The sequence below is a fragment of the Artemia franciscana genome, chromosome 4, assembly GCF_032884065.1.
Source record: "Artemia franciscana chromosome 4, ASM3288406v1, whole genome shotgun sequence".
NCBI lineage: Eukaryota > Metazoa > Arthropoda > Branchiopoda > Anostraca > Artemiidae > Artemia > Artemia franciscana.
Genome location: NC_088866.1, coordinates 12,619,889 through 12,633,356, shown reverse-complemented (window position 1 = coordinate 12,633,356; position 13,468 = coordinate 12,619,889). Strand labels below are relative to the sequence as shown.

General features: G+C 31.5%; 1 protein-coding gene across 2 annotated transcripts in view; it reads left to right on the top strand.

Moving 5' to 3' along the window:
- The window catches only part of LOC136026014 (uncharacterized), a 117,523-nt gene that overhangs the window by 23,626 nt on the left and 80,429 nt on the right, over positions 1-13,468 (top strand). The window contains exon 1 of one of the 2 annotated variants that reach the window (XM_065702163.1): positions 12,943-13,110. The exons of the other annotated variant lie outside the window; for it this stretch is intronic. Coding sequence (XP_065558235.1) covers positions 13,056-13,110 — 55 coding nt within the window. The 5' untranslated portion in view covers positions 12,943-13,055. Of the gene's footprint in view, positions 1-12,942; positions 13,111-13,468 lie in introns of those variants that run through there. 2 annotated transcript variants of the gene reach the window in all.

Sequence of the window (13,468 nt, the reverse complement as noted above, 5' to 3'; positions counted from 1 at the left end):
AAAAAAAAAAAACTCGACAAAACCAAGGTGTTGCTCTCGCAACACAATTCAGTGCATCTATCTAAAAATATTAAATTTAGAGATATTTTGTAATCCATATTGGATTATGGGAGGCCCAAGATTTTTTTTTTTAAGGCAGAACTAGGGAATTACAACAATTATTTCATTGTTTTTTTTTGTTTTTTTTTGTTTTTATAGGACTTGATCACTTTCTGCATTAGCAAAAAACTCCAAACCTCGCCCGATTGTAGAGATGTTACTATTTAAGTCCACTTTATTGCTTCTGCTGACTTGTGGTCAGGGCCGGATAAAGGGCAATTGGAGCGATTTGTCCCAATCGGCCACCGTGATTCCGTCAAAAATGAAAGAAATTAAGATTTTAGTATTTAAAACAAACTGTTTTTGACGGTAAGGGTAGAATCATGAATCATTTCAATAATTGAAAATATATTTATTTTAAGTTTGTATTACTTGATGAGATTTATTAATACATTTATTATTATATAGAATATGCTTTATAATATAAACAAGAGCCAAGAGCTCATATGGCACTTGTGACGAGGCAAGAAAAACTAAGAGCCAAGAGCTCATATGGCATGAGCTCTAACGAAATTCTAGGAATCAATAGATTGATTTAAAAGGAAAATCAGACGCTTAATACCGGTCAGGATTTAAAATAAGAGCTCTGAGTCACGATGTCCTTCTAAATGTCAAAATTCATTAAGATCCGATCATCCACTCGCAAGTTATAAATACCTCATTTTTTCTAATTTTTCCTCTCCCTTTAGCCCCCCAGATGGTTGAATTTGGGAAAACGACTTTATCAAGTCTATTTGTGCAGCTCCCTGACACGCCTAACAATTTCCAGCGTCCTAGCATGTCCAGAAGCACCAAACTCACCAAATCACTGAGCCCCTCCCCCCAACTCCCCCAAAGAGAGCGAATCCAGTACGGTTATGTCAATCACGTATGAAGTACATTTGCTTATTCTATCCACCAAGCTTCATCCCGATTCCTCCACTCCAAGCGTTTTCCAAGATTTCCCCCTCCAACTCCCCCCGATGTCAACAGATCTGGTCGGCATTTGAAATAAGAGCTCTGAGACATGAATTCCTTCTAAATATCAAATTTCATTAAGATCCGGTCACCCGTTCTTAAGTTAAAATACCTCAATTTTTGAATTTTTCCAAATTAACACCCCCCAGCTCCTTCAAAGAGAACGGATCCGTTCCAATTATGTCAATCACGTATCTAGAACTTGTGCTTATTCTTCCCATCAAGTTTCATCCCGATCTCTCCACTCTAAGCACTTTCCAAGATTTCTGTTTCCCTCCCCCTATGTCCCCGGAGCCAAATCGAGCCGAAAATGGAGCATCTGAGACATAAGATCCTTCTATATATATATATATATATATATATATATATATATATATATATATATATATATATATATATATATATATATATATATATATATATATATATATCTATATATATAAAAATAAGTTGTCTGTGTGTGGATCTGTGGATGGATCAGGTGACGTCACCTGAAAAAACTGGATCAGGTGACAAAACTGAAAACTGAAAAAAACTAAAAAAAGGCAAAAACTACAAAAAAAAACTGAAAACTAATAAAAAAAATAAAAAAGCCAAAAAACTAAAAAAAACTAAAAAAAGGCAAAAACTACAAAAAAAACTAAAAACTAATAAAAAAGCTAAAAAACTAAAAAAACTAAAAAAAGGCAAAAACTACAAAAAAAACTAAAAACTAATAAAAAAAATAAAAAAGCTAAAAAACTAAAAACTAAAAAAACTAAAAAAAAGGAAAAAACTGAAAAATAAGCTAAAATAAAGGTAAAAACCAATAAAAAACTAAAAAAAAACTAAAAAAACTAAAAAAAGGCAAAAACTACAAAAAAACTAAAAACTAATAAAAAAAGTAAAAAAGCTAAAAAACTAAAAAAACTAAAAAAACTAAAAAAAGGTAAAAAACTAAAAAAAAATAAAAAAAAAAAAAAATAAAAAAAGGAAAAAACTGAAAAATAAGCTAAAATAAAGGTAAAAACCAATAAAAAACTAAAAAGAAAAAAAGGAAAAAACTAAAAAAAAATTTCATCTAAAAAACTAAAAAAAACTAAAAAAGGTAAAAACTAAAAGAACTAAAAAAGAAAAAAATAAATGACGACACTCAAAGAGAAAGCGACCAGGACAAAAGGAATGTTCGATTAGCAATCAACATAGCACCGGGACACAGGGAGTATAAATGACGACCAGGACATAAGTAAAAAAAAAACTAACAAAACTAAAAAGAAGGTAAAAACTACAAAAAAACTAAAAAGAAAAAAACTAAAAAAAGGCAAAAACTACAAAAAAAACTAAAAACTAATAAAAAAGCTAAAAAACTAAAAAAACTAAAAAAACTAAAAAAAGGTAAAAAACTAAAAAAACTAAAAACTAAAAAAAACTAAAAAAAAGGAAAAAACTGAAAAATAAGCTAAAATAAAGGTAAAAACCAATAAAAAACTAAAAAAAAACTGAAAAAACTAAAAAAAGGCAAAAACTACAAAAAAATCTAAAAACTAATAAAAAAGTAAAAAAGCTAAAAAACTAAAAAAACTAAAAAAAACTAAAAAAAGGTAAAAAACTAAAAAAAATAAAAAATAAAGAAAAACTAAAAAAAAGGAAAAAACTGAAAAATAAGCTAAAATAAAGGTAAAAACCAATAAAAAACTAAAAAGAAAAAAAGGAAAAAACTAAAAAAAATTTTCATCTAAAAAACTAAAAAAAACTAAAAAAGGTAAAAACTAAAAGAACTAAAAAAGAAAAAAATAAATGACGACACTCAAAGAGAAAGCGACCAGGACAAAAGGAATGTTCGATTAGCAATCAACAAAGCACCGGGACACAGGGAGCATAAATGACGACCAGGACATAAGTAAAAAAAAAAACTAACAAAACTAAAAAGAAGGTAAAAACTACAAAAAAAAAAAAAACTAAAAACTAATAAAAAAACTAAAAAATCTAAAAATCTAAATAAACTAAAAAAGAAAAAAAAAGGAAAAAAATAAAGGAGAAAAACAAAACTAAAAAACGAATGTATATACAGACCGGGACACCGGGATACAAATGACGACCGGGACACAGGGAATATAAATGACGACCGGGACACAAGGACACAACTACAACGGGGACACCGGGGGAAAAAGGGGGATATAAATGACGACCGGGACACCGGGACAGGGAATGGTCGATTAGCAATCACCATCAACAAAGCTCAAGGGCAATCATAGGAATCATGAGGTATAGATCTGAATACAGATTGTTTTCCCATGGACCATTATATGTTGCATGTTCAAGAGTCGGTAAACCTGACAATCTATTTATATGCAAAGACAATGGGACAGCAAAGAATGTTGTATATTTGCAAGTTTTACGTAGTTAAAACCATATATATATATATATATATATATATATATATATATATATATATATATATATATATATATATATATATATATATATATATATATATATATATATATATATATATATATATATATATATATATATCTATATTCACAGGTGGGACATAGGGACACAACTACAATGGCGCGTAACTATTATGGCGCGTAACGACTTACGCGCGCGGGGGGGCTTGGGGGGGGGCTTGGGGGCGCTGTTGGGGTGGCGCGAAGCGCCACCCCAACAGCTAGTAAAGTTATATATATTAGTTATATATATACATATATATATATATATATATATATATATATATATATATATATATATATATATATATATATATATATATATATATATATACAAATGTATATATATGTATATATCTATATATATAAAAATAAGTTGTCTGTGGATCTGTGGATCTGTGGATCTGTGGATCAGGTGTGACGTCGTGTTTGTCCGCATATGACGTCTGAATTATTTCACACTAATACAAAAGAAGAAAAAAACTAAAAAAGGTAAAAACTACAAAAAAAACTAAAAAGAAAAAAAACTAAAAAAACTAAAAAAACTAAAAAAAGCTAAAAAAAGGGAAAAATCTAATAACTAAAAAAAAACTGAAAAAAATAAAAAAAGGCAAAAACTACAAAAAAAAATAAAAACTAATAAAAAACTAAAAAAGCTAAAAAACTAAAAAAACTAAAAAAAACTAAAAAAAACTAAAAAAAGATAAAAAACTAAAAAAAACTAAAAACTAAAAAAGAAAAAACTAAAAAAAGGAAAAAACTGAAAAATAAAAGAGAAAAAGAAAACTAAAAAAATATGAATAAATATATATAAAAATAAGCTGTTTGTGGGTTATGTCTGTCTGTCTGTCTGTCGAGTGACGTCGTGTTTGTCCGCATATGACGTCTGAATTATTTCACACTAATACAAAAGAAGAAAAAAAACTAAAAAAGGTAAAAACTACAAAAAAAAACTAAAAAGAAAAAAAACTAAAAAAGCTAAAAAACTAAAAAAAACTAAAAAAAGGTAAAAAACTAAAAACTAAAAAAACTGAAAAAAACTAAAAAAAGGCAAAAACTAAAAAAAAAACTAAAAACTAATAAAAAAACTAAAAAAGCTAAAAAACTAAAAATACTAAAAAAACTAAAAAAAGGTAAAAAACAAAAAAAAACTAAAAACTAAAAAAGAAAAAACTAAAAAAAGGAAAAAACTGAAAAATAAGAGAAAAAGAAAACTAAAAAAATATTAATAAATATAAAAAATATAAACATAAATATAATATAAATTAGCAATCAACAAAGCACCGAGACACAAATGACGACCGGGACACAGGGAGTATAAATGACGACCAGGACAAAAGTAAAAAAAAAAAAAACTAAAAAAACTAAAAAAATGGTTAAAACTACAAAAAAACTAAAAACTAATAAAAAAACTAAAAAATCTAAAAATCTAAATAAACTAAAAAAGAAAAAAAAGAAAAAAGGAAAAAAATAAAGGAGAAAAACAAAACTAAAAAACGAATGTATATACAGACCGGGACACCGGGATACAAATGACGACCGGGACACGGGGAATATAAATGACGACCGGGACACAGGGACACAACTACAATGGGGACGCCGGGGGGCACAGGGGGATATAAATGACGACCGGGACACCGGGACACAAGGAATATAAATGACGCCCGGGACACTCAAAGAGAAATCACAGACTGGAACACCGGGACACAAACGACGACCGGGACACAGGGAATATAAATGACGACCAGGACACAGGGACATAACTACAAAGGGGACGCCGGGGTGCACAGGGGGATATATAAATGACGATGGCGACTCAGGGAATGGTCGATTAGCAATCACCATCAACAAACCTCAAGGGCAATCATTAGAATCATGAGGTATAGATCTGAATACGGATTGTTTTCCCATGGACCATTATATGTTGCATGTTCAAGAGTCGGTAAACCTGAAAATCTATTTATATGCACAGACAATGGGACAGCAAAGAATGTTGTATATTCGCAAGTTTTACGTAGTTAAAAACATATATATATATATATATATATATATATATATATATATATATATATATATATATATATATATATATATATATATATATATATATATATATCTATATTGACAGGTGGAACATAGGGACACAACTACAATGGCGCGTAACTAATATGGCGCGTAACGACTTACGCGCGCGGGGGGGCTTGGGGGGGCGCGAAGCGCCCCCACCAACTAGGTGTTGGGGTGGCGCGAAGCGCCACCCCAACAGCTAGTATATATATATATATATATATATATATATATATATATATATATATATATATATATATATATATATATATATAGTTGTCTGTGTGTGTGTGTCTGTCGAGTGACGTCATGTTTGTGTGTCGACTGACGTCATGTTTTCGACTGATGAAATTACAGACCGGGACATCGGGACACAAATGACGACCGGGACACCGGAACATCTATATATATAAAAATAAGTTGTCTGTGGGTGTGTGGGTCTGTCTGTCGGGTGACGTCATGTTTTCGACTGACGAAATTACAGACCGGGACATCGGGACACAAATGACGACCGGGACACCGGCACATAGGGAATATAAATGACAAGACACTCAAAGAACACTTTGAGAGACACTCAAAGAGAAAGCGACCGGGACACAAGGAATGTTCGATTAGCAATCACCATCAACAAAGCACCGGGACACAAATGACGACCGGGACACAGGGAGTATAAATGACGACCAGGACATAAGTAAAAAAAAACTAAAAAAACTAAAAAAAAGGTAACAACCACAAAAAAACTAAAAAGAAAAAAAAGAGTAAAAACTAATAAAAAAATTAAAAAAGCTAAAAAACTAAAAAAAAAAAAAATAAAAAAAAGGAAAAAAATGATAAATAAAGGAGAAAAACAAAACTAAAAAAACATAGAGCGGATCCGTTCCAATTACATCAATCACGTATCTAAGACTTCTGCTTATTTGTCCCACCAAGTTTCATCCCGATCCCTCCAATCTAAGCGTTTTCCATGATTTTAGGTCCCACCAATGTCACCAGATCTGGTCGGGATTTAAAATAAGAGCTGTGAGACGCGGTATTCTTCTAAATATGAAATTTTATTGAGATCCGATCACCCTTTCGTAAGTTAAAAATACCTCATTTTTTCTAATTTTTCAGAATTAACCCCCTCCCCCAACTACCCCAAAGAGAGTGGATCCGTTCCGGTTAGGTCAGTCATGTATCTAAGACTTGTGATTATTTTTCCCACCAAGTTTCATCCCGGTCCCTTCACTCTAAGTGTTTTCCAAGATTTTATGTTTCCCCCTCCCAACTCCCCCCCACTGTCAGCAGATCCAGTCGGGATTTAAAATAATAGCTCTGAGACACGATATCCTTCCAAATATCAAATTTCATTAAGATCTGAATAACCGTTCGTAAGTTAAAAATAATTCATTTTGTCTATTTTTTCCAAATTAACCGAACCCCCACTCCCCCCCCAGATGTTCAAATCGGAAAAACGACTATTTCCAATTTAATATGGTCCGGTCCCTGATACGCCTGCCAAATTTCATCGTCCTAGCTTACCTGGAAGTGCCTAAAGTAGCAAAACCGGGACCGACAGACCGACAGAACGACAGACTGACAGAATTTGCGATTGCTATATGTCACTTGTTTAATACCAAGTGCCATAAAAACTCTCAAATTTTTGAATTTAATCTTGATTTAATTATATTAGAGAGATTCTGCACTGTGTTTGTGAAGTTTAATGTATAGAGAGTGCCCCACAAAAAAAATCCAATCGGGCCCTGCACCTATTCAATCCGGGCCTGTTTGTGGCTTAGTTAGAACGGAACTTTGTGCCTTACAACCAGCCTATACAGTTTTGAAGAGGTAGATAGAGCTATTATAAGAAAAATTAATTGCGAGACAGTAAATCAAATCTAACAGAAGCAGGTTACATTCTGGGGGAGAGTATTTTTAGGGGAGTCCCCTTCGTCTGAGAGGATCCGTCGATGCATAATTTTAGAAGTTTAGAGCAACCGGAGAAATATATTACATCGTGGGCTCAGAGGGGGGTCGGCACATGTGTTGCCTCTCTCCCCCTAACTTAATACAATATTTTGCGATTTTAATTTACACTATATTCAAATTTATATTTAAAATTCCTTTACTAAAGATTTGTTCTAATTTTTAACTCGGGAAAAAAATATTGACTGTTATGACTGTCAATCATTTTATATATCCGCTTTAACACTAAAGTACTTAATATCATTCATATAATCAATTTATCTCCCCTCAAAGAAAGGGAGGCAGACAACGGTAGCTGCTAATTCAACAGAGCTATAATTGCCAGGTACTTACGTAAAGGGGGAGGGGGTAGTGGTAGGTTTCCATCCTGTTTTTTTTTATTATCATCCCTTTAAGTTCAAGTGGAATTCTTATATTCCTTTTTCTACTATCATAATCAATCCTCATTCATCAGACACAATTTGCTACGCATATACCTGATGGTCATGGTCCCATGACACAATTTTAAGTAGATCAAATATACATAAATATAATAAAACAGTTATATCTAATCCTATGAAATATCATGAAAAGAGAAATCACCAATGCAACAGCACAAACACAAAAAAAAAAAAAAAAAAAAAAAAAAAAAGAGAGAGAGACAGAAGGAGAAAAGGAAGACTGTTTTCCTAAATTAGTGATTAATATAGACCAGCACGTAATAGCACTAATGTAATAGCGTAATGTAATAGCAGCACGTAATAGCGTACATATGTAATAGCACTATGGAGTTTTTGATGTTTAAACATCCTATGACTATTAAAGAATGCAAATTCTACGAATATACAGTTTACAGAATACCCAACTCCAATTAATAATAAATGAAAACACAAGAGAACAGTTTCAAACGTAAATAAACAAGATTGATTATTCTCAACTTCTGTATTAATTCTCCTGATGCAATTCTTCTTGGGGATGAGGATAGGCTAAGTGGAAATTTATATAGCTGGAAATTGTAAGGCTAGAAAATGTGGGGGTTGCTGTTTTGGAATATTAGAGAGGGATAGAGAGAGAAGGAAAGAAATAGAGAGAGAGAAAAACAGAGGAGAGGCAAAGAGAAAAAAAAGGAAGGAGAGAGAAATGATAGGCAAATAGAGATAACCAGCAATAAGGATCAGTCAAACTTGGATAAAAAGAAGATACAAACTAAGCAAGTGACAAATCCTAGATTAAAACAAAAAGGATAAAACTAAAAATTATGACGAGGGGAAAAGGGCCGAGGAAGAATACCATGAAATATTTAAAAAAATCAGCCAGAAGAAAATTTAGATTAGCATTGGATGTGTAACATTAAAATTAACTAGAGAAAAACATATTTTAATTCCCTGTAAAGTTATCTAAATATGTGGCATGGAAATCTAACCTGTCTTTGATACATTTTATTACACATTTCCTTAAAATAAAAAGCCTTAATAATTAGAGCAATTTATCGCCACATGAGGATGTACAAACTTTTGACCTGGACACTCCTATATTGTCAAAATTCTTACAATTGTCTGCATTTGTCTTTATATTTGATGCTTAGTTGGTTTTTCGGACCTTGGATAAAGTAGACCTCACCAGGAGAAAAGCTAAGCGTGTGCCTGATTAACAATGTATTATTTAATTATTTGTTTCGTAACCAGTATATGTGTGATAGGCTTCCCGAGCATGAATTTTGATTAAACCATATTTTTTTTTTCTAAGTAAGCATATTTTTTTGACTAAATCAGATGCAGCTGAAAATTTTCAAATGAATTGTGAATGCCTCTGAGTTTTCAACCTCTGAATCTTATACAAAAGCAACTACTGTTGTCTTTAAAATATCTTATTTTTAAAATCCCATTGAAAAGAATTTGGTGTAATAAGCTTCTGAAAAAGAGCAAAGATTCTTTCAAATGTTTCAAACAGTTCCTGGTAACGAACTGTAGTAAGGAGCGACCCGGCTCAATAGAAACCAAAACTCTAAAAAATTGAATTTTGATATCAATAGCTACATCAAAACAATCGCATTTTAATGCTGATTTTAAATATATAAGTTTCATCAAGTTTAGTCTCACCCATCAAGAGATACGAGCCTGAGAAAATTTGCCTTATTTAAGAAAATAGGGGGAAACACCCCCTAAAAGTCGTAGAGTCTTAACGAAAATGACACCATCAGATTCGGCGTATCAGAGAACCCTACTGTAGAAGTTTCAAGCTCCTATCTACAAAAATGTGGAATTTTGTATTTTTTGCCAGAAGACAAATCACGGGTGCGTGTTTATTTGTTTGTTTTTTTTGTTTTTTTTTTCTTTTTCCCAGGGGTCATCGTATCGACCAATTGGTCCTAGAATGTTGGAAGAGGGCTCATTCTAACGGAAATGAAAAGTTCTAGTGCCCTTTTTAAGTGACCAAAAAAAATTGGAGGGCATCTAGGCCCCCTCCCACGCTCATTTTTTTCCAAAGTCAACAAATCAAAATTTTGAGATAGCCATTTTGTTCAGCATAGTCGAAAATTATAATAACTATGTCTTTGGGGATGACTTACTCCCCCACAATCCCTGGGGGAGGGGCTCCAAGTTACAAACTTTGACCAGTGTTTACATATAGTAATGGTTATTGGGAAGTGTACAGACGTTTTCAGTGGGATTTTATTTTGTTTGGGAGTGGGGCTGATGGGAGGGGGCTATGTTGGGGGATCGCTCCTTGGCGAAATCTGTCATGGGGGAAGAAAAATTCAATGGAAAGGGCGCAGGATTTTCCAGCATTACTATAAGAAAACAATGAAAAATAAACATGGAGCGAGGTATTTAGGAGGAAATAAATAATTCGCTCTTTATGCTAAAGTATTTTTAGTAATTTCAACTATTTATTCTACGGCCTTTCTGATTCAGGGGTCATTCTTAAAGAATTGCGACAAAACTTACGATTTAGTGTAAAGAGCGAGGTATTAACGAGGGTACAAACCCCCTCGTATACATAATAAAAATATAAGATTATGAAAGTTTGTTACGTAAGTTAATTCTTAAGTTACGTATAATTTTTACTAATAAAAACATTTGTAAAATAAAAACATGCATTACTTCAAAAACGTTCAGAAATTAAATAAAAAAAAACAAGTTTTTTTAACTACAAGTAAGGAGCGACAGTAAAACTTAAAACGAACAGAAATTACTCCGTATATGAAATGGGTAGTCCCCTCCACAATCCTTCGCTCTTTACGCTAAAGCTTTTAATAGTTTTAAAAAGTAGAATTGTGGCAAAGAGTCAAACTTTAGCGTAAAGAGCGAAGGATTGTGGAGGGGACTACCCATTTCAAATACGGAGTAATTTCTGTTCGTTTTAAGTTTTACTGTCGCTCCTTACTTGTAGTTAAAAAAAACTTGTTTTTTTTTTATTTAATAAAGAAAAAAATTTGCTGAAAAGAATTAAACAACTTTAAAACTGAAACGAAAAGATATTATTCCGCGGACAAGGTGGACTATCCCTTTTTCAAGACCTCCCTCGTTACGCTGAAATTTTATAGTTTTTTAAAATAAGCAATTTAATAGCTTTTTTGTTTCAGTAGTCATCCCTAAGGAATCGTGACAAAAATTTACACTTTAGCGTAAAAAGTGAGGGATTGAGGAGGGGCATTGCCCATCATATACAGAATAGTTTCCGTTCAGTTTAAGTTTTAATCTTGCTTCTCACTTTCAGTTAAAAAACACTTGTTTTTTTTTGAATTTCTGATCCTTATTTAAATTGTGCCTTTAACCAGGCCTATCCGAGATGTGATGTGGGCCACCGGTCCCAAAAAAAATTTCGATTTCTTACTGTTAAAAATTTGTTTTCCTTAAAAATGTAAACGTTGGATTTTTCATAAGATTTTGGACAAAAAATTGAATATTTAGTGAAAATGTTTGATGAATAGCATGTTTTGTTAAATAAGTCCTTAATAATGTTTTTTACAACAGAGCTTTACATGTACAGAAATGGGTAATTTTGTTAATATTGGCAGAAATTCTAGGTGGCTTTTGATCTTCCCCGTTATATACAAAAGTCTAAATGCATTGAAACATGGTATATAAGTTGGAAAAGCAAAATATTATTTGAAGTCAGCGAAAAAAGCTTATGGTAGTACTTGCCACCCCTTTCCCAAGAAACTTCCAGTCCAGGCTTATTATAAACAGCCTCACTTTTTTTTTACCTCCGTGCCGTTAGGTATGTGAACGTAATACTTTATGAAAAATAGAGAAAGATTAATGCAATAGACAGGGGACTATTACCCCTATAGTACCACTAATAAAGCTTGTTAGTACTTTTAAAAAAGCTTCTTATTCTTCTGACTAAACAACCCTTGTGTTTCAGCTGGTGTGTTACTAAGCATCTCTAAACATAATTTCGTGAAAAATCAACTTGAGATAACATTTAATCATAAAATACACATCCAATTTTACACTTTACTATTCCCCAAAAAGTTCGTTGGCCTGTAAGCCGACTGAATCAGCTTAATTAAGATAAGCATTAAGAAAAGTGTCTATATTAACCATTTTTCTCGTATAGACTACATTACTTCAGGAAGGAATAAGCCATCTTGTGTCATTACTTCCTCTACAACCGGGAAGCTAAATGTTTTGTTTTTTTATGCTTTTAAATTGATCGTCCATCTCAAAATTCCCAATAGCAAATTGGTTCTGTTTGGAACAAAATCGTAGTAGATGCCATAAACTAGCAGAATACGTCACCTTCAAGTTGCTCAATCATTTTGGTCCATTAAAAAGGAAAATATAAATTTTAATTTCCATCGCAATGATCTATCTCTTGATCTTCTAGGACCTTTAGGTTGATACAATCATCCCTGAGAAAAAAAAAACAAATAAATAAACAAATATCTATGATCTTTCATCTGACAATAATAAATAAATGAATATTATACAAATACATAATATTATATCATATATTATAAATAAATAATAAATATAATATTATAATATAATAAATATATAATATATATAAAATATATAACCTAATATAATATAATGTATATAATAATAATAATATAATATAACAACATAATATATAATATAATATAATATATAATATAATATTATATAATATAATATATATAATATATAATATATATAATATTATTATAATATTATAATATAATATATATAAATATGTATATATATATATATATATATATATATATATATATATAATATAATAAATATACTATAATATTATAAATCAATATAATAAAGAATCATCATTTAATAACAGCAAATTAAACTTTGCATGTTTAGCTAAGTCCCTGGAAGCTACCGCTCTGGTTCTATACAAGTTGGAGCTAGATTACATATAGTTTACGCTCTCAATCCATTTTAGTTCATAGAAATGTACCGTTGGTAAATCTGCGCGGACAATTTTGGGCTACTTGCTAAGGAAACATATAGTTCAGTCAATCCTCGGGAACTTTCAAGGATGAACAAGGGGATATATTCAGCAATTCTAATTGTGTCTTTAGTGGGATGAAATGTAAAAAGAGAAATAATGCACATAATTAGTTGTACTTTTCTCCTGGCTTTTCACGTTGCATTCGCTTACGGTAGGTTAGGTTTTTTTTCTGATTTTTTAGAAAATGGCTAAAATAGTCTGTTTCGACTGAAGTGGCAACAACATCTCCGTTTGTATTTTAGTGAGGAAATGAGGAATGATCTGACAACATTTTCTTCTATGGAAAAAATATTGCTGTTGTTAATGTTTTCACTGCCCTTTGAATTTTGTTACAGCAGGTGAAAGAAGAAATTATGCCCACATGCGCTTTTTTTCATCACCAGTGCTGCAACCTAATACGAAAGAAAGGATGGGTAGTTCTTAACCTAAAATTCAACTAAATTCAATCAAATTCATTATAAATTGATCATCCTTGAAAGCAATCTTTCCGTGTATAACGTTATAGTTTG